Source organism: Hordeum vulgare, chromosome 2H (assembly GCF_904849725.1).
Source record: "Hordeum vulgare subsp. vulgare chromosome 2H, MorexV3_pseudomolecules_assembly, whole genome shotgun sequence".
NCBI classification, from domain to species: domain Eukaryota; kingdom Viridiplantae; phylum Streptophyta; class Magnoliopsida; order Poales; family Poaceae; genus Hordeum; species Hordeum vulgare.
The window spans coordinates 524813155-524840492 of record NC_058519.1 but is presented as its reverse complement, the minus strand read 5'-3'; the positions used below and the strand labels follow the sequence as shown (position 1 = coordinate 524840492).

The 27338-nt window shown below is 49.1% G+C and overlaps 1 protein-coding gene across 1 annotated transcript; it reads right to left on the bottom strand.

Annotated features, from left to right (window-relative positions):
• Positions 1 to 2035: 2035 nt before the first annotated feature.
• LOC123428595 lies at positions 2036 to 5341 on the bottom strand. The gene is made up of 2 exons (XM_045112817.1): positions 5321 to 5341; positions 2036 to 2775 (listed from the first exon to the last, which is right to left on the bottom strand). The coding sequence occupies exons 1-2, from the start codon at positions 5339 to 5341 to the stop codon at positions 2197 to 2199; spliced, it is 600 nt and encodes a 199-aa protein (XP_044968752.1). The 3' UTR covers positions 2036 to 2196.
• Between the last annotated feature and the right edge of the window lie 21997 nt (positions 5342 to 27338).

The window sequence follows — 27338 nt, the reverse complement described above, 5'->3', positions numbered from 1 at the left end:
GTGTAGCATTGCGGCACGCGGTCTATGCCGCCACCCCAAGTTCTTCCCGCCGTCGCCCGACCCGCGCGTTGCCGCTTCGTTGCCCCTTCTGCGGAGCCCCGCCGTCGTCCACGCGTGTCGACTATGCGTCACGCCATCTCCTTCGGCGCGGGAATGCCATCGTCCGCGCTGGTCTTCCTCATGATGTCGGTCTCTTCCTCTCCTACTTCGAGCATCGCCGCCACGCTCCTAACCACTCCCTTGAGGCTGCCACCGCTGCTCTCCTTTGGCGCTGTTGCATCTCGCTCACCCAAGCCATGCCGCCCATCCACCTCTTTCATCTTCATCCAGCACCAGCTTATCACCATCGTCGCCGTCGTCTTCCCCCGACAACTTCGTCTACTCCGACCACCGCTCGCAACATCACCCCCTGCCGATTTGCGCCGCAATATTGTCGAGTCCTTCTCTGCTAGCCTCCTCGACATGGCGTATAAGTTGTGTGCAGGTCCCCGTCTATGCATGCCTGGTGCTGGCAACACCGTCGTGTGCCTTTGTCCCCAGTGTGTTCCGGGGCCTGGCAAACCTGGAGCGACGCATTGTCAAACATGGTCTTCATCCGTCTATGCATGCCCGATGCTGCCAACACCGATGCATGCCTTCATCAACGAAGTGTCCCGGGGCTTGGCAAACCCCGTGCGGCATGTCATCAACTTCGTCTCCTTTTCCCGACGGGTCACTACTTCAACACCATTGCGCCCATGACTAACTCGGCGCCTCCTTGCACCCGCGGCTTCACGACAACTTCCTCCACATCGGCTACCCCGACTCGACATCGACCACGGCATTGTTCGCACGGCTACCTTGACCACGGCTACACCACCCTATGCTCTTGGTTACCTCTGACACCGACACAAAGGGATACCGCCTTGCTTGAGCCACCTCGTCGGTTTCCACTCCAGCCACAACTTCCGCAATGCATCAACCGTTACGACTGTGGGGGGATGACCGTTGGCTTACCTTCGTATTCTTCTCCAGTCTCACCATTTGCGTCGCTACCGTTGTGGCTGCGGGGGGATGTTGACTAACATGATATTTTAGGAAAACATTGATAGACTAGGATTTGTTCCTGCCTTGACTTGTGCTCCAAGATGGTCATGTACTCCTATATATATGTCCATGGGGCTCAAGAAATACAACAACTATTCCACCAATCCCTCTATTACCGTTCAACAGAAGGCCCGGGCGCCTCCTCATCGGTGGCGAGAGAGGTTTGTGGCCACCGGCGAGGGAAGGGGCGGCTTATATAGCCGCGGGCGGGTGGCACGCGGGGCGGCGATGTGTGAACGCGTGACATGAGTAGACGGGACGTGCGTCGCCGTGCTTTCACTATGCTGCCCGTGAAGAATCAATGGAAGACTCACCACCCGTGGAAAACGAGACGATGAGGACGACGAACGAGCCTAGTCACTGACTCGGCGTGTCCACACCCGTTTCGCACCAAAACTATTTCCTCCGGCGCTCCCCCCTTCAATGCGCTAGGTTCGGCCTGGGACCGCTGGGCCAATTCCAGTACTCACCGGCGAAAAAGGGTTCCGACGCCACAAAGCCGATTTTTTAGCGTCGGCGACAAAAAAAGACATTGGGGCGTGTTGGTGGCACGGTTGAAGATGCTATAACTACTTAGATATAGAAGATATGTGATTATGTGCAGGAAAGTTTTCCAGACATGTATCTTCCATTTATTCATATGTGAAGACATCTCCTTAGCTTGTTTGCCGTCACTGGAACTGGAAACCATTACTCCTAAATACCAGTCATAAAATCTAAAATCATTCATATGCGAAGACATGAGACCAATACATAAAACCTACTCCCTCCGTTCCTAAATATAAGACCTTTTAAAATTTTGTACTATAAACTATATACGGATGTACATAGAGATATTTTAGAGTATAGATTCACTCATTTTGCTCCGTATGTAGTCTTCTAGTGAAATACCTAAAATGTCTTATATTTTGGAACGGAGGGAGTGGATCATAAAATGAAACGGTGATAATACGTCCGAACTGTTCTACATATGCTGCAAGGGAGGCTCATTACGCCTGTACTTTGAACAAAGCGGAACAATCAACTAGATCGAGCGCACAATCCAGAACTGAAATGAAATAAGAAACAGACACAACAACGCTGAAGAAATCAACATGCAGTTGCATAATGCTAGCGCCTCCTGTTCAGCACGATGGAGCGCTCAGAGCCCTCCTCCTCGCTGGAGCTGCTGTCGACAGGCGGGGGGAGCACCGGCTTCCGGTAGACCTTGGTCACCATGAAGACGACGTCCGGTGCCTTAGGGTCTAGGTACGCATGGCGGAAGGCGGCCGAGTCCCTGTTGATCCGGTATTCCTTCATCAGCCAGCGCGTCGGCGACCATACCTCCCCGCCCTTCCACGTGAAGCGGTACACGAACCTGCGCCGGAACGCCACCGCCTCCCAGCCGGTCTGGCCGTAGTACACCTTCTCGGCGCCGTACTGCACCCAGTACCTGCCCGTGCCTGGCGGCGGGCACGTCTCCCCGGCGTGCTGCGCTGCAAAGAAGAAGCCCCACACCTCGCCGTACTCCCTGTTGTGGTTCTCCCGGAAGGGGAACTTGCGCGGGGGCAAGGACAAGACTTCCACGCCCTCCTCGATGAAGCCGGGGAAGATGTCGCCACCGATACCGAAGTTGTAGGCTAGGTGGGGTAGATTTTGTGGAGAACGCAAAATGTTAGGTCGATCCGAGAGACAGAGAGTTCGATTATGCTATGCGATAACTCAGATTGGAAGGACATACCCTCCTTTTGTAGATAGGATGGCATTAATTGTTCGAAGGTTCCAGAAGTTAAGTAAACATGGCACACTAGCTAACAGCTGTCAAATTTGGTTGGTGATAACCAGCGCTCAATTATTACTCCAACATATGATGGGCCATTGATCAGGACTATTCAATCGTATTTATTTTACAACTGTGCTTGGCCCAAACAAATAGCATCAGATTAGAATCCACATATATATTCCTAATATAAGAGGGCGAGGGTGATCTAGGCTTCGAAACACCTAAGCATTTCTTGAGTTCTTCCTGGGAATTGAGAAAAATGAGTCCCAAAATGGCGAGAGAATTGAGAGAGACACGGTTGTCTAAATGGAGCCTTGGTGGTTGCTTATCACGTACCAACACCCCCCCCCCCCCCCTCACCCCCACCCCCCAACCAAGTTGGCGGCGGAAGAGTGAGTTGTTGTCAAATCCGCATGGCTTTCGGATAGTAAACGAAGAGATGATTTGTGTCTTTGAAAAGAACAAAACACCTTGTATGACCGACGGCTTGGTAGGAGTGCTTCTCAAATATATTTGTCTTGATTTAATCTTTCCTTAAATAATAATCAAGCAATAAATATTGACTATATTTAGAGCACGACGGTTAGATCTTAGATGTGCTCGTCATGATCACATTTCACATTTTTATCCGATGTAAGACCATACATGTTAATTTTAGGGGGCAAAAAATATAGCGGGGCAATTCACCAGCGATATGCATAGATTTATGGGCGTCAAAAGCAATGATGTCGACGCTCTAAATGTTAATTTCGAAACTTGAAAATGATATCTCTCTCAAACCATTACTCGGATTTGCAATCTATCTTCTTGGCCTGCTTTGTTTCGACGAGATCATCAAATTAGAATCTACTCCCTCCGTCCCAAAATAAGCGTCTTAACTTTATACTAGCTCTAGTATAAAGTTGTATTAAGTTTGAGACAGTTATTTTGGGACAGAGGGAGTACATTGTAGAGCATTGACATGTTTTCTCTCTTAATGGTGTTGGAGTCGACAACTTGGATATGGATTTGACAACAAGTTTGTTAAACTTGGGGAGACAACTTTAAGAATGTCTTTTATGAAATATACACATATCTTTAAAATCACTATGTTCTGGGGTTGAAACTCCCAAGAACGACCTAATTGATATATTCAGTCGGTTGTCCCTAGTTTTAACTGAGTCACGCAGTGGTTGGGCTAGCGATTGGCGGGCCTTTGGGCGTGTGGGTCTGGGTTGTCAGCGAGGGGATGGAGGAAAATACTATTTGATCCCTACTAGTATTTCTTGTTGGAAATATGCCCTAGAGGCAATAATAAAGTAGTTATTATTATATTTCCTTGTTCATCATAATTGTTTGTTGTTCATGCTATAATTGTATTAACCGGAAACAGTAATACAAGTGTGAATATATAGATCACAATATATCCCTAGTAAGCCCCTAGTTGGCTAGCTCCTTGATCAACAGATGATCATGGTTTCCTGATCATGGACTGTCGTGGGTATAAGCCTGGCAGTAGATGTGTAGGGTACGAAAAGGATGGGCAGAGTCCTAGCTACGGCGAGGATGTATGAGTTCAGGCCCCTCTGCGGTGGAGGTAATAGCCCTACGTCTCAGTGCTCAGGGAGCTTGTTGTCGAGTGGAATAGGGAATACAATGAGTTGCTAACCCCTTTACCAGCGGTGGAGGGTGGCTTATATAGAGTGCGCTGCCCTCCACAACGGTTCCGGTATAGGGGTGGAGTAGTGGCGATTGAATGTGTACGTTACAGGTAACGTACGCCCTAAATGCTAATAAATGCACCTGGAAACGTACGACCGTTTCCCTCCAGGGGGGTTACGATGTACCGAGTGGTATCTAGTCGGTTAGTTTGATATGCTCCGAATGCTAGTCTCCGACTGGATAATCGAGGGCACGTTACCGACTGGATGACAGGGACTCCTTAATTCAGTCGGAGCTGACTAAGGGTCTAGTCCTTTGTGAGGGGTAGTCCTTGGGTAGGACCTACAGGGCAGGCCTATGACCCTACCCTAGGACTATAACCCCATCATTAGTCCCTGAATGGATTGGGGTTGGAACGACGAAGCGATGTTTGAAGTTTGGATCCGACTGGAACGAAACTTGGCTTGGGCGTTGCTTGCCTCGGTCCATTTTGACTTTCCTGATCGACGATCCGAGTGGAAGTACTCGCGAAACAGATGTCGGGAGCCGAGTGCTTCTGCGGCATCTTCTGACGCGACCGGTCAACTGACAACGGCAGATTTTCCGTGATCCTCAAATTTCGGTTTCCGCGCGCTCAGCGGGGATGACGCCATCGTGCTCGAGTAGCGCCTGACGCCTCGATTCTCGCGCCTTCAACCTCTCCACTAATATCGCCGTGGTGGGTCGGGAGGATAAGGTTTCGGGGCCACCTGCCAGTGAGCCAGTCGGAACCCTATTTAAATCTCGGTGGCGAGGCTTCTTTGTTACGCTCGCCGAATCTCTCGCTCTTGCCTGGTCCGTCCTTCTCGCCATCTCCAGCGCTTCTACACTCCTTCCTTCTCCTTCCTCCCGAGGGCTCGCAGTTGCCGCCATGACCAAGGGTCAGACCAGCAAGATGGAGGCGAGGAAGAAGAAGGGGAAGGTGGCGGCGCCTGCTCAGCGGCGGCAGCGGCCGGTGCCGGCGGGGTGGATTCAGGGCGACTTCCTCCCCTCCACGGTGACGGAGGGGGATCTGCTGCAGCTGGTGGAGCACAGGATGATCGTGCACAAGTCCTGGAGGCTGCTGGCGGAGAACGAGGTCGAGCCGGCGCCCCGGGAGGGGGAGCGCGTCTTGCTGCTCAGCCACGTCCACCGAGGTTTCTCCTTGCCCCCGCATCCTTTCTTCAAGGGCATCATGAATAACTTCGGGGCACAACTTCACCACATTCCCCCGAATGCCATTGCCCATCTCTCTGCCTTTATAGTTCTTTGCAAGTGTTTCATCGGTTGCCCTCCTCACTGGGGGCTGTTCAAGCACATCTTTTCCGCTAGATCCCAAACCATCAAACGACTCAGCCAGTCGGATGATAAGACACATCTCCTCCAGCTCTGCGGGGGCTTAGGTTTCCAGAAAAAGAGTCGGAGTAGTTATCCTGCTCTTCAGTTAAGTGAGTCGGTTAGGAACTGGCAGTCGACGTGGTTCTACTGCGAGGATATCGCCTGTCTGAATGCGTCGACTGGGCTGCCTCCCTTTAGTTTAGATCGGCCCGCCCCGCCTAAGCAGCTCGCGCTCACGAAGGCGGAGAAGAACGGCATCCAGTCTTTGGTTGAGGCACTCGTAGATGTCGTCAGGAGGGGGGTCACTAGCATAGACTTGCTGGAGGTCTTCCTCGGTCGGCGTATCCAGCCTCTGCAGGCTCGCGACCATGCCATGTGGCATTACACGGGGCCCGAAGACTCCACTCGGACCAATGTGGTGGGCATGACTGAGGAGAAGGTGACCTCGTGGGTACTCCAGATCACAGGCCCCTGCGAGAATCCCAAAGGATCTCGGCGAGTGAAGCCTTACTGCACGGATCATCCTCCTCCGAATCAGGTGAGCAACACTTGTCGAGTGCACTTAACTGTCTTAATTCCTGTCGTTTTTTCGAATCTCTGCCTGATGTCTGATGTTGCCGACTGAAATTTATGCAGAAGTGGACCAACTGGTTCTCCCCCGTCTCGAACGGGAATCCGGCCGAGGAGGAGGAGGAAGGCAGCCAGGAGGGCAGCATGGAGAGCACTGAGTATGTCTCCGACAGCGGGGAATCGGAGGAGGAGACTAGCGAGGAGGAGGAGGAAGACGAAGAGCATGACTCGCCGCCTCCGCAATTAGAGCATCGGACCAAGCGCCGATACGAGCCCGCCGTTCCCTCGGCTCCTCCTGCGTCTTCGAGTGCTCCGCCCACTGTCCCGGTGGTCCCGAGTGTTCGAAGTGCCAAGAGGGCCAGGGATGCCGATGCTGAGCCTACGGGTTAGTCTTCTAAGGCGGCCAAACCAAGTGGGCCTAAGCCTCGGAAGGCTCTGCCGCGAATGAGGGTTGTTGTCCCTGTCACCTCCGCGTAAGTGTATCTATCTTCCAATTCCTTCTGATATCCGAGTGAACTCCTGTTTACTGGTCGAATGGATTTTACTCGACAGAGTCGCTACTTCTGCCACCTCTCCGGCGCGCCAGGAAGATGATCCCATGGACACGGACAACGTCGTCTCGTCCCAGCCAGGTGCGTTGTAGTGACGCCGAGTGTTTTATACTATCGCGTCTCGAATTCTATCATAGGTCCTGCTTCTTTCTTTTCCTGAGACCTCGCGTCATTCGGCCTGTCAGGGGCGATTTGCCTGGACGAGGGCGACCAGGGGAGAGCCGAACCAGCTGCGGAGCCTGTTCTTGAGGCTGCTCCACCTGCTGCTGCTCTCGCCGCCGACGTGCTGCTGACTGAGGCGCTGCCACAGACTGAACCGGTGCTGGTGGATGAGGAGCCGACTGGAGCGGACCTTGGGATGCCTCGGGAACTTCCGACGCTGCCAGGCTCGTCGAATGTCGAGTTCAACATCCAGCATCTCCCGGAGGAGCTGGTGGGAGCGGCCAAGGGAGCTATGGTGCAGGCGGAGCTGATGGCTGGAGAAGCCAAGAGGGCCTACGACTCCGTTGCGTCCTTGTACCAGCGGAGCTTGGAGCTTCGTGATGATATCCGAGTAAGTGAGCTAGTAAGTATTTACTTTTCTCTTGTAACCCACTGGGTGTTCTTGGATAGCATCTGTTGTTTGCAATGGGTTCACTCTGAGTGAACCCAGTGGGTGTAGTTCCCGAGACTTCTGTCGAGTGCTTGCACCGACAGTTGTCTTTATACATATTGTCTTTACTTTGGTCGTGTCTGTAAATAATATAACCGACTGCGAGCAGTTGTGGCACTCAGAGTGCACTTACTGTAAGAGTCCCCGAGAGTAAGTTGTACTCAGGTCGGGTAGTATTGGCTTCGTAGGCGTAGGTGAAAACATGCATCTCAATAGGGCGGGCCTGCTTGAGTTGCATGCCAGTGGGGTCACTCTTAGTGAACCCACTGGGTGTAGTCCCCGAGACCGCTGTCGACTGCTTGCGTCGGCAGGGGTCTGAAGAACTTAGACTTTTATTTGTTAAACTTTCTGATTGTCCCTTGGTGTTTGTTGGCAGAAAACCTGTGAAATGGGGACGGCCTATGAGACTCTCAGGGCGGAGAGGAATCAGTTCGCTGGTGAGCTTGATGCGGCCATGCTCGCAATGGCTGGCATGAAGGATGCTCTGGAGGGACGAGATAAGTCATTGGAGCAGGCTCGTGAAGCGAACAAGGTGTTAACTGAGGAAGTGGAAAAGATGAAGAAACAGAGGACTGCTCTCACGAGTCAGATGGTCGTGCTGAATAAACGATGCATAGCTCACGAGAAGTATGTCAGCGACTGGGCAGGGCAGATGATGACGCATCTGGCTGGTAAGTCCTGTTTTTTGCCGAGTGTTTGTCCTATGTACGTCACACTCGGCGCTTATTGCTTGCTTGTCCTTGTGTTGCAGTTTTTTGCGTTGATGCTGAAGTTGAAGCAGCGGACGTGGAGCGATCGATTCGCGACAACGTGCCACTCGGCGAGGACGCCATCGGGATTTGCTCCGGGCGCACATCCGCGTGGGCAAAGTTGGCCCTTTCATCGGTCGACTGAGAGAAGTCGTCGGCCGAATCGACAAGGAGCTTTGGCCAGAAGATGAGTCGCAGCAGGAGATGGAGAACCTGATGGCGCGACTGGAGGAGATTCCGAACCGAGTGCAGTCGTGGAAGAAATCTGCAGCTCGTTGTGGTGCAGATGTTGCTCTGTCCTTGGTCCGAGTCCATTGCAAGGAGGTGCGCGAGGAGAAGCTGAAGACATTGAAGGTCGCCAATACGAAGAAACTTCGATTCGAAGACTTCATGGAAACTTTCCTTGAGAGCGCTACCCGCATCACCGACGGTATTGATCTGGACACGTTCGTAGAGCCCTCCAGTCCTGGCGTTAATCCGGATGATGCGTAAGAACACTTTTATCCTCGATATGCCGAGTGTTTATCTGTAAGGTACTTTGGCCACTACTGTTGGCCGTCACATTCTTAGATTGGTGCGGGTAAGCTTGATCCGCACCGAGTGAGCTATCTTTGCTAGAACTTTTTAATCTGAATCAAAGCGTTTGCTCTTGTGTTGCAATGTTGTTTCGAGTGCGACGTTTAGTGCACACTCGGAGAAAGCGATTACTTAGGTGATTATTGATCACAGCGAAGTCCCCGAGTGCGACATTTAGTGTACACTCGGAGGAAGTTATTACTTAGGTGATTCTTGATCACAGCTAAGTCCCCGAGTGCGGCGTTTAGCGCACACTCGGAGGAAGTTATTACTTAGGTGATTCTTGATCACAGCTAAGTCTCCGAGTGCGACATTTAGTGTACACTCGGAGGAAGTTATTACTTAGGTGATTCTTGATCACAGCTAAGTCCCCGAGTGCGACATTTAGTGCACACTCGGAGGAAGTTATTACTTAGGTGATTCTTGATCACAGCTAAGTCCCCGAGTGCGACGCTTAGTGCACACTCGGAAAAAGTTATTACTTAGGTGATTCTTTATCATAGCTAAGGCCCCGAGTGCGACGCTTAGTGCATACTCGGTGGAAGTTATTACTTAGGTGATTCTTGATCACAGCTAAGTCCCCGAGTGCAACGCTTAGAGCACACTCGGAGGAAGTTATTACTTAGGTGATTCTTGATCACAGCTAAGTCCCCGAGTGTGACGTTTAGTGCACACTCGGAGGAAGTTATTACTTAGGTGATTCTTGATCACAGCTAAGTCCCCGAGTGCGACGCTTAGTGCACACTCGGAGGAAGTTATTACTTAGGTGATTCTTGATCACAGCTAAGTCCCCGAGTGCGACGTTTAGCGCACACTCGAAGAAGGTTATTACTTAGGTGATTCTTGATCACAGCTAAGTCCTCGAGTGCGACATTTAGTGCACACTCGGAGAAAGTTATTACTTAGGTGATTCTTGATCACAGCTAAGTCCCCGAGTGCGACGCTTAGTGCACACTCGGAGGAGGTTATTACTTAGGTGATTCTTGATCACAGCTAAGTCCCCGAGTGCGACGCTTAGTGCACACTCGGAGGAGGTTATTACTTAGGTGATTCTTGATCACAGCTAAGTCCCCGAGTGCGATGCTTAGTGCACACTTGGAGGAGGTTATTACTTAGGTGATTCTTGATCACAGCTAAGTCCCCGAGTGCGACGTTGAGTGCACACTCGGAGAAATTTAGAACTTAGGTGATTCTTGATCATAGCTAAGTCCCCGAGTGCGACGTTTAGTGCACACTCGGAGAAAGTTAGAACTTAGGCGATTCTGGATCGCAACTAAGTTTTTTTGTGTGTGTCCGGAGTCTGCGACCGCGGAAGAACTCTGAATCTGCAAAAACTGAATCTGCTTTACATTATTTCATCAATACTTGTTCTTTACACTGCTTCAGTCGACGATCACGTGTAGAAGCGCTTCAGGAGGTCTCCATTCCATGCACGCAGCTCGTCTGTCTCCCTCTCGATGTTGTAGAGTCTGTATGCTCCGTTGTTCAGCACCTTGGAGATGATGAAGGGTCCTTCCCAGGCCGGGGCTAACTTGTGAGGTCTTTGCTGATCCACTCGGAGCACCAGGTCGCCTGCTTGGAACGTGCGACTCGTGACGTGGCGTGCATGAAACCGCCGCAGATTTTGTTGATAAATGGTTGAGCGAGTCAGTGCCATCTCACGCTCCTCCTCCAGAAGGTCCACTCCATCTTTCCTTGCTTGTTCTGCTTCAGCTTCGGAGAAGAGTTCGACTCGTGGCGCATTGTGAAGCAAGTCACTCGGAAGGACCGCTTCTGCTCCATAAATGAGGAAGAATTGTGATCGTCCTGTAGATCTGTTCGGGGTTGTGCGGAGACCCCAAAGTACTGAAGGTAGCTCGGTGACCCAAGTGCCAGCGGCGTGTCCCACCTCTCACAGGAGTCGGGGCTTCAAACCTTGAAGAACAAGCCCATTCGCCCGCTCTGCTTGTCCATTGGATCGAGGATGTGCTACGGAAGCAAAATCCACTCGGATACCTTGGCTTGCACAGAAACCTTTGAATCTGTCTGAGTCGAAGTTTGTCCCGTTGTGCGTGATTATGCTGTGAGGTACACCGAATCTGGAGATGATGTCCCTGACAAACTTGACAGCTGTTGAGGCGTCGAGTTTCTTGATGGGCTTGGCTTCTATCCATTTCGTGAACTTGTCAACTGCCACCAAGAGATGTGTGTATCCTCCTTGGCCTGTCTTGAATGGTCCGACTGTATCTAATCCCCAAACTGCAAACGGCCACACAAGCGGGATTGTCTTCAACGCAGATGTTGGCTTGTGGGACTTGTTGGATTAGAACTGACAGCCCTCACATCGGTCGACCATATATTTAGCCATCTCATTCGCCTGCAGCCAGAAAAAACCAGCCCTAAATGCCTTGGCGACGATTGCTCTCGAAGAGGCGTGATGACCGCAGGTCCCCGAGTGAATATCTTCGAGGATCAACTGCCCCTCGTCTGGGGAGATGCAATGTTGGAGAACGCCTGAAACGCTCTCCTTGTACAATTGGCCATCAATGACAGTGAACGACTTCGATCTGCGGACTATCTGCCTGGCCTGGACTTCGTCTTCTGGTAGTTCCTATCTCAGGATATATGCAATGATCGGCACAGTCCAATCGGGGATGATAGTAAGAATCTCCACGACCAGATCGACCACAGCAGGTACGTCAACTTCAGTCGGATCTTTTGAACTCTTGGGTTGTACTGGTTCTTCTGTAAAAGGATCTTCTTTGACCGAAGGGAGGTGAAGGTGCTCGAGGCAGACGTCACTCGGGACTGGTCTCCGAGTGGATCCGAGTTTCGCCAATTCATCTGCTGCTTGGTTTTTCAGTCGCGGAACATGGTGGAGTTCCAGACCTTCAAACTTTTTCTCGAGCTTCCTCACTGCATTGCAGTATGTGGTCATGGTGGGGTTCCTGACATCCCACTCTTTCATCACTTGATTGACCACCAAATCCGAATCGCCGTAGACCATCAGGCGACGGGCGCCGAGTGAGATGGCCATGCGCAATCCGTAAAGGAGAGCTTCATACTCTGCCTCGTTGTTGGAGGAATCGAAGTGTATCTCCAGCACGTACCTGAGTTTGTCGCCCTTTGGCGATATGATCACAACGCCAGCGCCGGAGCCATTCAACATCTTGGACCCATCAAAGAACATTTTCCAATGGGCCGAGTAGATGTGGGTCGGTTGCTGTTGTTCTACCCATTCTACTATGAAGTCAGCCAGGGCTTGAGACTTAATAGCTTTCTTGGCCTCGAACTTGATATCGCAGTACATCACCTCCATTGCCCACTTCGCCACTCGGCCTGATGCGTCTCGATTGTGGAGAATTTCCGACAACGGAGCATCAGAAACGACAGACACCGAGTGGTCTTGGAAATAATGAGCCACCTTCTTCGCAATCATGTAAATCCCGTAGATAAGTTTTTGATAGTGGGGATACCTCTGCTTGGAAGGAGTCAGGAGCTCGGAGACGTAGTACACTGGCCGCTGAACTTTGTATGCTTTGCCTTCTTCTTCTCGTTCGACTGTAAGAACAGTACTGACGACTTGATTTGTAGCCGCGATATACAGAAGAAGGGGCTCTTTGCTCAGCGGAGCAGTAAGAACCGGCTGGGTGGAAAGTAGGACTTTGAGGTCGTCGAATGCGACTTGGGCTTCGTCTGTCCACTCGAAAGTATCTGATTTCTTCATGAGTCGGTACAGAGGAAGTGCTTTCTCGCCGAGTCGACTGATGAACCTGCTCAAAGCCGCTAGGCAACCTGTGAGCCGTTGAACATCGTGTATTCTGACCGGCCTCTCCATTCGAACGATGGTCCCGATCTTTTCGGGGTTGACATCGCTCCCTCGTTCGGAAACGAAGAAACCGAGTAACTTTCCGCTGGGAACGCCGAATGAACATTTGGCGGGGTTGAGCTTGATATCGTACCTACGAAGGTTGGCGAATGTTTCTGCCAAGTCAGTCAGCAGATCGGAACCTTTGCGTGACTTGACTACGATATCATCCATATATGCCTCCACATTCCGACCAATCTGGTCAAGAAGGCATTTTTGGATCATGCGCATAAAAGTAGCTCCTGCATTCTTCAAACCAAATGGCATAGTGATGTAGCAGAAGCACCCGAATGGGGTGATAAAGGCTGTCTTTAATTCATCGGGACCATACAGACGGATCTGATGATAGCCCGAGTAAGCATCAAGAAATGATAAACGTTCGCACCCCACAGTCAAATCGACAATTTGATCTATGCGGGGGAGCGGAAAATGGTCTTTCGGGCAGACCTTATTGAGGTGTTTGAAGTCGATGCACATTCGGAGCGACTTGTCCTTCTTGGGCACCATGACAACATTGGCGAGCCACTCGGAGTGGTGAACCTCACGAATGAAGTTGGCTGCCAGCAGCTTGGCCACCTCCTCCCCGATTGCTTTCCTCTTGTGCGCGACGGACCGACGCAAGCGCTCTCGGACGGGTCGAGCGACGGGGTCCACATGCAGTCGGTGCTCAGCCAACTCCCTGGGTACACCTGGCATGTCAGAGGGTTTCCATGCGAAGATGTCCCAGTTCTGACGGAGGAATTGGGTGAGCTCGGCTTCCTATTTAGGTTTGAGGGTGGTGGAGATGTTCGTAGGGGCAGCAATGTCGTCCGTCGGGTGGATGCTGACCTTCTTTGTCTCTCCCGCCGACTGGAATGCGGATTCTGAAGCTGGCTTCTTCGAGCGCATTAGGTCGGCGGGGTCGACTGTTTTCTTGTACTCGTCGAGCTCGAGGACAGCCGTCTGCTGGTCGGCGATTCTTGATCCTTGCTGCAAGCACTCCTCGGCTCGCTGCCGATTGCGTGTGATGGTGATCACGCCTTTTGGGCCTGGCATCTTCAGCTTCAAGTATACATAGCATGGACGGGCCATAAAACTCACATACGCTGGGCGGCCCAGGATTGCGTGGTAAGTGCTCTAGAAATCCACCACCTCAAATGTGAGCTTTTCCTTGCGAAAGTTCTTGTCAGAGCCGAAAACGACGTCCAACGCGATCTGGCCGAGTGACTTGGCCTTCCGTCCAGGGACGACTCCATAGAACTGCATACTGCTCTCGCTGTGTTTGGACATCGGAATGCCCATCCCCTTGAGAGTGTCAGCGTACATGATGTTCAAACCGCTGCCGCCGTCCATGAGGACTTTGCGCCGTCGGACTCCTTCCACCACCGGGTCGACGACCAGAGCCTGTCTTCCTGGGGTGGGAACATGCGCTGGATGATCCGACTGGTCAAAGGTGATCGCAGTCTGAGACCATTTAAGGAACTTGGGGCTAGTTGGAGTGGCCATGTTAACCTCCCTGTTCACCAGCTTCAGTCGACTCTTGCTTTCGACGTCAGCAAAAATCATGAGTGTCGCATGGATTTGGGGGAACGGATCCTCCTTATCCTCCTCATCTTGTTCATTGACCTTCTCACTCGGTTGCCCTTCGCCGAACCCTTGGATCAGGAGGCGGCACTGCCGAGTGGTATGCTTTGGATATATGGGGTTGCCCTCTTCGTCCATCTTCGTATGAACCGGGCATGGTTGGTCCAGGATGGGATTATTGAACGGCTTCTTCTTGGGGGTAAACTGCGCCTTCCCTTTGCCCTTGAACTTGGCATTGGTCACGACTACAGCTTCTGCCTGCGGAGTGGATGGAGCTTTTTGCTTTTGCTTCCGAGTGTTGCTTCCATCTCCGTTGCCGACTGTCTTGTGCTTGCCGCTTCGGATGCTGTCCTCTTCTTCGCCATTTGCGTAGCGAGCTGCTATCTCCATCATCTTGCTCATGGAGATGTCACCTGTTCGACCGAACTTCAGGTACAGCTCTCTGTACCGCACGCCTGCCTTGAAGGCGCAGACTGTTTGATGCTCGGTGACGTTCTCCACCGTGTGGAGAGAGTTGTCCAATGCTGGATGAAGTCGCGCAGGGGCTCATTCGGCTTCTGGACGCAATGCTGGAGCTCCACGAGGCCCGCAGGGTGCTTGCACGTCCCTTCCAAGGTCTTGATGAACACTCGGGCTAGATCTGCCCAACTGTAGATGCTCGAGGGGGCTAACTGATTCAGCCACGCTCGCGTCGAGCCGTCGAGCATCAGAGGGAGCTGCTTCATGGCGACATGGTCGTCCCCTCCTCCGATTTGGACTGCCACTCGGTAGTCGTCTAGCCATGTTTCTGGCTTGGACTCTCGTGTAAACTTACTGATTCCGGCCGCCAATCGGAAGTTGGGCGGGATGTCAGTCGAGCGGATGGCTCGACTAAAACACTCGGGACCAGACACGATGGTCCTGCTTCCACTTGGACGGTCCATATCGTGCCCATCGCGGTGGGCTCGGCCCCTGTCGACCCTTCGCTGGGCGATACGCCCTCTTGCGTCGGGCCTTGGATCGTAAGTGTCGCCAACCGAAGGCCGATCATTATGATGTCGGGACCCATAGGGCCCACCCCGCGGAGGGGTGCGTGAGCGGCGATGATCTTCGTGATTCGTGGAACAGCTGCCTCCCCTGCGGCGCTGATGAGAACCAGGGCTATGAACCGACCGATGCGTATTCGCATGAACGGAACTGTTATGGATCCTGTTGTGCGACTCGGAGACCGCCGAATTCTGCTCCTTCGCCGTGTGCAACATGGCTCGGATCTGCTCGATCCCTCTTCCTGCCTCTGAATCAGTCGGCTGGAGGGGATCCGCTATCTTGGCAGCCGCAGCCAAGTTGAGGAGGGGTGTGCGGAACAACTCTACGTTGCTCCGCCGAGTGTGCCGACTGGCAGAACAGCGAGGTGGACGGCGCGCGCCGGACGTTTCGCCGACCTCGCACTCGCTTCGGCCAGCTTGACGGGGATCTGCATGGGAGTTGGCCATGTGTACTTCTGCTGCGGGCCCGCGACCCACATACTCGGAAGGAAACTCATTCGGAACCGAGTCCGGGTGCTGGGATAGCGGGGCAACCATAACGGACTCTAGAACCGCCACTTGCGAAGACGCGTTCTGGCGCGCCTGGGCATGTTGCACCCAACGCTGGAGCCGCGGACGGCGGGACCGCTTGCTGCGGCGTGTGACGGCGGTGCAGGTCGACACCGGAGTCGATTGTTGGAGAAGAAGAATGCCGCGGGCGCCGGCACGGAAGTGCGTAGCCCCACGACGAGGAAGCGCCTCGACGTCGAGAGGAGCATCCCGAAGCCACGTCGACTCGTCGACGGTGAAGGGGAGAGCGCCGAAGAAGATCTGGTGACCCATGCTCGAACCTCCACCGGACGACATGACGAAACGAAGTAGTCGCAAACTCGCCGGAAGTCGCTTAGACGCCTGCCCCGCGGTGGGCGCCAACTTTCGTGGGTATAAGCCTGACAGTAGATGTGTAGGGTACGAAAAGGATGGGCAGAGTCCTAGCTACGGCGAGGATGTATGAGTTCAGGCCCCTCTGCGGTGGAGGTAATAGCCCTACGTCTCAGTGCTCAGGGAGCTTGTTGTCGAGTGGAATAGGGAATACAATGAGTTGCTAACCCCTTTACCAGCGGGGGAGGGTGGCTTATATAGAGTGCGCTGCCCTCCACAACGGTTCCGGTACAGGGGTGGAGTAGTGGCGATTGAATGTGTACGTTACAGGTAACGTACGCCCTAAATGCTAATAAATGCACCTGGAAACGTACGACCGTTTCCCTCCAGGGGGGTTACGATGTACCGAGTGGTATCCAGTCGGTTAGTTTGATATGCTCCGAATGCTAGTCTCCGACTGGATAATCGAGGGCACGTTACCGACTGGATGACAGGGACTCCTTAATTCAGTCGGAGTTGACTAAGGGTCTAGTCCTTTGTGAGGGGTAGTCCTTGGGTAGGACCTACAGGGCAGGCCTATGACCCTACCCTAAGACTATAACCCCATCATGGACATTGGATGTCGTTGATAACGGGATCACATCATTAGGAGAATGATGTGATGGACACGACCCAATCCTAAGCATAGCACTAGATCGTGTTGTTCGTCTGCTAAATCTTTTCTAATGTCAAGTATCATTTCCTTGGACCGTGAGATTGTGCAACTCCCGATACCGTAGAAGTGCTTTGGGTGTATCAAATGTCACAACGTAACTGGGTGACTATAAAGATGCACTACGGGTATCTCCAAAAGTGTTTGTTGAGTTGGTACGAATCGAGACCGGGATTTGTCACTCCATGTGATGGAGAGGTATCTCTAGGCCCACTCGGTAGAACATCATCATAATGAGCTCAATCTGACTAAGGAGTTAGTCACGGGATGATGTGCTATGGAACGAGTAAAGAGACTTGCCGGTAACGAGATTGACCAAGGTATAGGGATACCGACGATCGAATCTCGAGCAAGTATCATACCGATAGACAAAGGGAATTGCATACGGGATTGATTGAATCCTTGACATCATGGCTAATTCAATGAGTTCATCGTGGAACGTGTGGGAGCCAACATGGATATCCAGACCCCGTTGTTGGTTATTGGCCTGAGAGGTGTCTCGGTCATGTCTGCATGCTTCCCGAATCCGTAGGGTCTACACACTTAAGGTTTGATGACGCTAGGGTTATAGGGAAATAGTGTACGTGGTTACCGAAGGTTGTTTGGGGTCCCGGAAGAGATCCCGGACGTCACGAGGAGCTCCGGAATGATCCGGAGGTAAAGAATGTTATATAGGATGAAGTGTTTTGGACACCGAAAGCGTTTCGGGCATCACCGGCAATGAGCCGGGACCACCGGGAGGGGCCACCGGCCCTAGGAGTCTACATGGGACAAGTGTGGGAGGGAACCAGTCCCTTGGTGGGCTGGTGCGCCTCCCACCCAGCCCCAAGGCGCAGCAAGGAGGTGGACGGGCAAACCCTAGGCGTGCGAGGGGGCCCAAGGCCCACCTAGGGCACCGCCCTCCCCTCTCCACCCTGGCCGCCGCCCCCCTTGGCCCCAAATGGGCTGCCGCCACCCCTAGGGTGGAAATTCTAGAGGTGGCGCACCCTCCTCCCTCCCTCCTATAAATACCCGGAGTATTGGGGCTGATTTGAGACGAAGAAACCTCTCTCTCTCGGCACAGCCCTACCTCTCTTCTTCCTCGTCCTCCGCGGTGCTTGGCGAAGCCCTGTCGGAATCCCACGTAGCTCCACCGCCACCACGCCGTCGTGCTGCCGGAGCTTGATAACCCACAAATATAGGGGATCGCAAGAGTTTTCGAGGGTAGAGTATTCAACCCAAATTTGTTGATTCGACATGAGGGGAAGCAAAACAATATTCTCGAGTATTAGCAGTTGAGTTGTCAATTCAACCACACCTGAAAGACTTAGTATCTGCAGCACAGTATCAGTAGCAAAGTAGTGTGATAGCAACAACGGTAAAGTAACACTAGCAGTAGTGACATTAGTAGCGGTAATGTAACGTAGCAAGGACCAGTAGGAAAAACTCGTAGGCATTGGATCGGTGATGGATAATTATGTCGGATGACATTCATCATGCAACTGTTATAACATGGGGAGATATGTAACTAGCTCCACTTAGTCAATGTAATGTAGGCATGTATTCCGTATACAATCATACGTGCTTAGGGAAAAGAACTTGCATGACATCTATTGTCCATCCCTCCCGTGGCAGCGGGGTCCTAATGGAAACTACGAGATATTAAGGTTCTCCTTTTAATAGAGAACCGGAACAACGCATTAGCACTTAGTGAATACATGAACTCCTCATACTATGGTCATCTCCGGGAGTGGTTCCGGCTATTGTCACTCTGGGGTTGTCGGGTCACAACACATAGTAGGTGACTACAACTTGCAAGATAGGATCAAGACCACACATATATTGACGAGAACATAATAGGTTCAGATCTGAAATCGTGGCACTCAGGCCCTAGTGACAAGCATTAAGCATGGCAAAGTAGTAGCAACATCAATCTCAGAACATAGTGGATACTAGGGATCAATCCCCATCAAAACTAACTCGATTACATGATAGATCTCATCCAACCCATAACCGTCCAGCAAGCCTACGATGAGATTACTCACGAACGACGAAGAGCATCATGGAATTGGCGATGAAGGAAGGTTGGTGATGACGATGGCGATGATCTCCCCTCTCCGGAGCCCAGAACGGACTCCAGATCTACCCTCCACAGGAAGAACAGGTGGTGACTGATACTTCTCAAACGTATCTATAATTTTTGATGGTTTCACGCTGTTATCTTGTCTTCTTTGGTTGTTTTATGTACCTTTTATATCTCTTTTGGGACTAACTTATTAATTCAGTGCCAAGTGTCAGTTCCTGTTTTTTCCGTGTTTTTGACTCTTTTCAGATCTGATTTTGGAACGGAGTCCAAACGGGAGAAAACCCCCAAAATGATTTTTTCCCGAACGAAAGAAGACCAGGGGGCTTTTGGACCAAGCCAGGTGGGCTCCAGGGAGCCCACAAGCCCCCACTCCGCCACGAGGGGAGGCGGCGGTGGGCAGGCTTGTGGCCTCCCTGGCCGCCCCCTGACCTAGGTCTTTGGCCTATAAATTTCCAAATATTCCGCAAAAAATCAGGAGAGCCTCAAAAATACTTTTCCGCCACCACAAGCTTCCGTTTCCGCAAGATCTCATCTGGAGACCCTTCCCGGCACCCTGCCGGTGGGGACTTTGGAGTTGGAGGGCTTCTTAATCATCATCATCGCCCCTCCAATGACTCGTGAGTAATTCACTTCAGACCTACGGGTGTGTAGTTAGTAGCTAGATGGCTTCTTCTCTCTCTTGGATCTTCAATGAAAAGTTCTCCATGATCTTCTTGGAGATCTATCCGATGTAATCTTCTTTGGCGGTGTGTTTGTCGAGATCTGATGAATTGTGGATTTGTGATCAGATTATCTATGATATATATTTGAGTCTTTGCTGATTTCTTATATGCATGATTTGATATCCTTGTAAGTCTCTTCGAGTCTTGGGTTTTGTTTGGCCAACTAGATCTATGATTCTTGCAATGGGAGAAGTGCTTGGTTTTGGGTTCTGCCATGTGCTGACCTTTCCCAGTGATAGTAGGGGCAGCAAGGCACACATCAAGTAGTTGCCATCAAGGGTACAAAGATGGGGGTTTTATCATTGGTTTGAGATCATCCCTCTACATCATGTCATCTTGCTTAAGGCGTTACTCTGTTCTTATGGACTTAATACACTAGATGCATGCTGGATAGCGGTCGACGTGTGGAGTAATAGTAGTAGATGCAGAAAGTATCGGTCTACTTGTTTCGGACATGATGCCTATAGAAACAATCATTGCACAGATATCGTCATGACTTTGCACAGTTATATCAATTGCTCGACAGTAATTTGTTCACCCACCGTCTACTTGCTTTCATGAGAGAAGCCACTAGTAAACACTATGGCCCCCGGGTCTATTCACATCCATCGTTTACATCTCCGCTTTTACTTTGCTTTGTTACTGTTGCTTTCAGTTCTCACTTGGCAAACAATCTATAAGGGATTGACAACCCCTTCATAGCGTTGGGAGCAAGTTTTGTGTTTGTGCAGGATCTGAAGATACTCCTCCATTGGATTGATACCTTGGTTCTCAAACTGAGGGAAATACTTCCCACCGCTATGCTACATCACCCTTTCTGCTTCGAGGGAACACCAACGCAAGGCTCCATGGCCACGGGGGAAATCCTTTGCGTACTTGCCTAGGAAGTCCCTTAGCCGCAGTAGAAAGATCAAGCCAAGTATTCTCCCGTTGACGTGCCTATTTCTGGCGCCGTTGGAAGGTCTTTTGTTGCAGTAGCAGAAGTATTTCTGGCGCATTTGCCAGGGATACACAGCAAACATCAGAAGTATTTCTGGCGCCGTTGCCGGGGAGGAGAAAACAAGATCTATCCAACAAGGTCTCACAAAATCTTCTCTTGCATTTACTTTTGTTGCCAGTTGCCCTCATTTTCCTCTCCCCCACTTCACTTTTGCCGTTTTCATTTGCTTTTCTCCTTTGCCTTTTTCGTTCACCCTTTTCTCTCGCTTGCTTTCTGCTTGCTTGTGTGCCATGTGCCCTCAATATGCTTGCATCTTCGCTTGTTGAAAATCTAGTGATATGGATCCTCATCCACTTGCTAGTCTCTTTAAGAGACCCACTCGTGTGGAACAAATTGCTAGTGAGTTGATGGCAATTGACTATTTCTTTGGATTTTTGTGTAAGATGCGTGAATCTGAAAATTGTGAGGAAGAAATTCATGAAGTGATTCACGAGGGTTCCTTGGATGGAAAGCATGATTGCAATGGTTTCACTATAAATTCTATTAGTGACAATCATGCTAAGAATATGCAAAACCCTAAGCTTGGGGATGCTAGTTTTGCTATGACCACTACTTATTGCAATAATCATGATTGGGGTGATGATCTTTCTTATGATCTTGAAAATTTGTTTAAACCTCATGATGAATATGATATTTGCAACAATACTGAAAGTGGGATTGGAGAAGCCATGACTTTATTTGATGATAATCCCACTATTTTTGAAGAGTGTCAACTTTGCATGCATGTGGATCATGAAAAGGATATCCTATGGGATAGCTATATTGTTGAATTTGAATATGATCCCACATGTAATTGCTATGAGAGAGGAAAATATTTTGGTAGAAACTTTCATGTTACCAAATCACCTCTCGTGATGTTGAGATTGCTATTGTCTCTTTATTCTTCCTTGCATGTGGCAACTATTGGTTGTCTTGACAATCTGTTTTCCTATAAAATGCCTATGCATAGGAAGTATGTTAGACTTAGATGTGATTTTCACATGCTTTAGGATGCTCTCGTTGTGCTTCAATTCTTGTCTTTTGTGAAGAGCATCATTTAATGCCTAGCTAAGGGCGTTAAACAAAAGCGCTTGTTGGGAGGCAACCAAACGAATCTATCCTTTTTCTTTCTGTTTTGTGTTTTCCACACTTTTATAATTCTGTTATGATTGTGTTTTTTGTGTTTCTTTTTGCGTTTGTGCCAAGCAAAACCGTTATGATTAGTTTTGGGGATGATCATTTGGTCATGCTGGAAAAGACAGAAACTTTCTGCTCACGAAAAGAATTTTCATTTTTTTTATGTAAGAGATTTTGAGTTGATTCTTTTTGCTGCTGATTGCTATGAAAATTCTTCAGACTGTCGTAATCTTTCAAAATTTCGAAGTACCAGAGGTATACAAAATATACAGATTGCTACAGACTGGTCTGCTGTTAACAGATTCTATTTTAGTTGTGTTGGTTGCTTATTTTGATGAAACTATGGATAGTATCGGGGGGTATTAGCCATGGAAGATTGAAAGTACAGTAACCCAACATCAGCACAAATAGAATTTAAGTTTTCTACAGTACCTAAGGAAGTGGTGGTTTGCTTTCTTGTACTAATGTTATCACGAGTTTCTGTTTAAGTTTCGTGTTGTGAAGTTTTCAAGTTATGGGTGAAGTTCTTATGGACAAAGAGATAAAGAGTGGCAAGAGCTAGAGCTTGGGGATTCCCAAGCCACCTTAGTAGATTCAAGGATGCCGTAAAAGCCTAAGCTTGGGGATGCACCGGGAAGGCATCCCCTCTCTCGTCTTCAATCCATCGGTAACGTTACTTGGGGCTATATTTTTATTCACCACATGTTATGTGTTTTTCCTTGGAGCGTATTGTAACATAGGAGTCTTTTATTTTTGTTGTGTCACAATCATCCTTGCTTCACACCTAGAGAGAGAGACATGCACACACCGTGATTTTGTCGAGCTTCACTTATATCTTTTGGTAGACAATTCAGCTCACATGTGCTTCACTTATATCTTTTGAGCCAGATACTTTTGCTCTATGAGCTTCACTTATATCTTTTGGTAGACAATTCAGCTCACATGTGCTTCACTTATATCTTTTGAGCCAGATACTTTTGCTCTATGAGCTTCACTTATATCTTTTAGAGTGCAGCGGTGCGTTGCTTGGTAGTTGATCTATGCTTTGAAAGTAGTCTCAAAAGGGGTAGTTATCCAAAGGGATACGAAAACTTCCATCTTCATGTGCATTGAATAGTTAGAGAAGTTTGATTCATCTCAATTAGTTTTGAGTTGTGGTTATGGTAATATTGAAGTCATGCTAGTAAGGTGTTGTGGATCTAGAAATACTTGTGTTGAAGTTAGTGATCCCCGTAGCATGCACGTATGGTGAACCGCTATGTGATGAAATCTGAGCATGATTAGTATATTGATTGTCATCCTTTGCGTGGCGGTTGGGATCGCGCGGTGGTTTATACCTACCAACCCTTCCCCTAGGAGTATGCGTTGAATGCTTTTTTCGATTACTAATAAAACTTTAGCAACAAGTATATGAGTTCTTCATGTCTAATGTTGAGTCCATGGTTTAGATGCACTTTCACCTTCCACCATCATCATCTTCTTAGTGCCGTGCAACTTTCGCCGGTGCATAAAACCCACCATTAGCCTCCCTCAAAACAGCCACCATACCTACCTATTATGGCTTTTTCGAATTCATTCCGAGATACATTGCTATGCAACCACCACCATGATATGTGCCACCACGTCTACATTGCCATTGCATGATCGTAAGACAGCTAGCATGATGCTTCCATTGATGTCTATGCCATGCTAGATCATTGCCACGGTACACTACCGAAGGCATTCCATATAGAGTCATCGTTACTCTAAGTTTTGAGTTGAAAGTGTGATGAGCATCATTAATGGAGCATTGTCCCATGTGAGGAAATAAAAGAGGCCAAAGAAGCCCACAAAAAAGAGGCCAAAGAGCCCACCAAATAAAAAAATGAATGAGAGAAAAAGAGAGAAGGGACAATGCTACCACTTTTTCCACACTTGTGCATATTGAGCACCATGATCTTCATGATTGAGAGTCTCTTGTTTTGTCATCACCATATAGCTAGTGGGAAATTTTCATTATATAACTTCACTTGTATATTCCAATGATAAGCTTCCTCAAAATTGCCTTCGGTCTTCGTGAGCAAGCAAGTTGGATGCACACCCACTAGTTCTCTTTAAGAGCTTTCACATACTCGTAGCTCTAGTGCATCATTTGTATGGCAATCCCTACTCATTCACATTGATATCTATTGATGAGCATCTCCACAGCTCATTGATATGCCTAGTTAATGTGACTATCTTCTCCTTTTTGTCTTGCACCCTACACTACATTCCACACCATCTATAGTGCTATAACCATGGCTCACGCTCATGTATTGCGTGAGAGTTGGAAAGGTTTGAGAAAGTAAAGTTGTGAAACAATTACTTGGCCAATATCGGGGTTGTGCATGATTTAAATTCGTTGTGCAATGATGATAGAGCATAGCCAGATTATATGCTTTTGTAGGGATAACTTTCTTTTGGCCTTGTTATTTTGAAAGTTCATGATTACTTTGCTAGTTTACTTGAATTATTATTGTTTCCACGTCAATAGCAAACTATTGTTTTGAATCTAATGGATCTGAACATTCACGTCACATAAGAGGAATTACAAAGGACACCTATGCTAGGTAGCATGAAATCATCAAAAATACATTCTTATCACTTCCCTACTCGAGGATGAGCAGGAGTTAAGCTTGGGGATGCTTGATACGTCTCAAACGTATCTATAATTTTTGATGGTTTCACGCAGTTATCTTGTCTTCTTTGGTTGTTTTATGTACCTTTTATATCTTTTTGGGACTAACTTATTAATTCAGTGCCAAGTGCCAGTTTCTGTTTTTCCGTGTTTTTTGACTCTTTTCAGATCTGATTTTGGAACGGAGTCCAAACAGAAGAAAAACCCCGAAATGATTTTTTCTCGAACGGAAGAAGACCAGGGGGCTTTTGGGCCAAGCCAGGTGGGCTCCAGGGAGCCCACAAGCCCCCAATCCGCCAGCAGGGGGAGGCGGCGGTGGGCAGGCTTGTGGCCTCCCTAGCCGCCCCCTAACCTAGGTCTTTGGCCTATAAATTCCCAAATATTCCACAAAAAATCAGGAGAGCCTCGAAAATACTTTTCCGCCGCTGCAAGCTTCCGTTTCCGCGAGATCTCATCTGGAGACCCTTCCCGGCACCCTCTCGGAGGGGACTTTGGAGTTGGAGGGCTTCTTCATCATCATCATCGCCCCTCCAATGACTCGTGAGTAGTTCACTTCAGACCTACGGGTTCGTAGTTAGTATCTAGATGGCTTCTTCTCTCTCTTGGATCTTCAATACAAAGTTCTCCATGATCTTCATGGAGATCTATCCGATGTAATCTTCTTTGGCGGTGTGTTTGTCGAGATCCGATGAATTGTGGATTTGTGATCAGATTATCTATGATATATATTTGAGTCTTTGCTGATTTCTTATATGCATGATTTGATATCCTTGTAAGTCTCTCCGAGTCTTGGGTTTTGTTTGGCCAACTAGATCTATGATTCTTGCAATGGGAGAAGTGCTTGGTTTTGGGTTCTGCCATGTGGTGACCTTTCCCAGTGACAGTAGGGGTAGCAAGGCACACATCAAGTAGTTGCCATCAAGGGTAAAAAGATGGGGGGTTTATCATTGGTTTGAGATTAGCCCTCTACATCATGTCATCTTGCTTAAGGCGTTACTCTGTTCTTATGGACTTAATACACTAGATGCATGCTGGATAGCGGTCGACGTGTGGAGTAATAGTAGTAGATGCAGAAAGTATCGGTCTTCTAGTTTCGGACGTGATGCCTATAGAAACAATCATTGCATAGATATTGTCACGACTTTGCACATTTCTATCAATTGCTCGACAGTAATTTGTTCACCCACCGTCTACTTTCTTTCATGAGAGAAGCCACTAGTAAACACTACGGCCCACGGGTCTATTCACATCCATCGTGTACATCTCCGCTTTTACTTTGCTTTGTTACTTTGTTGCTTTCAGTTCTCACTTGGCAAACAATCTATAAGGGATTGACAACCCCTTCATAGCGTTGGGAGCAAGTTTTGTGTTTGTGCGGGATCTTGACATACTCCTCCACTAGATTGATACCTTGGTTATCAAACTGAGGGAAATACTTCCCACCGCTATGCTACATCATCCTTTCCGCTTCGAGGGAACACCAACGCAAAGCTCCAAGGCCACGGGGGAAATCCTTTGCATACTTGACTAGGAACTCCCTTAAGGCGTAGCCGCAGCAGAAAGATCAAGCCAAGTATTATCCCGTCGACATGCCTATTTCTGGCGCCGTTGGAAGGTCTTTTCTTGCAGTAGCAGAAGTATTTCTGGCGCATTTGCCAGGGATACACATCAGACTTCAGTGGCGGCGCCTCCATATCGTAAAATGTGATGAAATCTTCTCTTTGATTTTTTTCGCACGGAAGGGACTAAATAGAGCTGGGATTGGAGGCGGTGGAGCAATGTGGGCCCCACAAGCCTGCTAGGCGCGGCCAGGGGGCGCACTTGGTGGGCTTGTGGGCTCCACGCTCCACCCCTCCAGTTGATTCTTGAACCAGTATTTTTTATATATTCCACAAAAAATCCCCGTAAATTTCCAGGTCATTCCGAGAACTTTTATTTCTGTGCAAAAACAACACCATGGCAATTCTGCTGAAAACAGCGTTAGTCCGGGTTAGTTCCATTCAAATCATGCAAATTAGAGTCCAAAACAAGGGCAAAAGAGTTTGGAAAAGTAGATACGATGGAGACGTATCAACTCCTCCAAGCTTAAATCCTTGCTTGTCCTCAAGCAATTCAGTTGATAAACTGAAAGAGACAAAAGAAAAACTTTTACGAACTCTGTTTGATCTTGTTGTTGCAACTATGTCTAACTCATATCCAGAATTTCAGCAAGATCATAAGTAACCACATAAGCAAATGACATCTAGGTCTCACGGTAAACTCATATCAATGGCATAATCAACTAGCGAGCAATAATGACAAGTTTCAAAAGTCAACACTTCAATCAAAACAATCATGAAGCAGTACGAACAGGTGGTATCTCGCTAGCTCTTTCTGAGACCACAAAACGTAAATGCCGAGCACCTTCAAAGACCAAGGGCTGACTAAACATTGTAATTCATGGCAAAGAAGATCCAGTCACAGTCATACTCAATATCAATCAAAATCAAAGCATAAGAATGACAGAGGTGCTCTCTAATTGGTGCTTTTATAAGAAGAGGATGACTCAACAGAAACATAAATAGGCAGGCCCTTCGCAGAGGGAAGCATTGATTTGCAGAGGTGCCAGAGCTCAAGCTTTGAAAACAGATATAATAATTTTGGGTGGCATGCTTTCATTGTCAATGCAATGACCAAGAATTTTCACCATCTTTCATGCTACACATACTATAGACGGTTCCCTAACAGAAAAGTAAAGTTTTGACTCCCCCACCACCGATCAATCACACTCCACGACTAGCCGAATACTCGGGTGTCGTCCATACCAACATCAATCCAAGGGGAGTTTT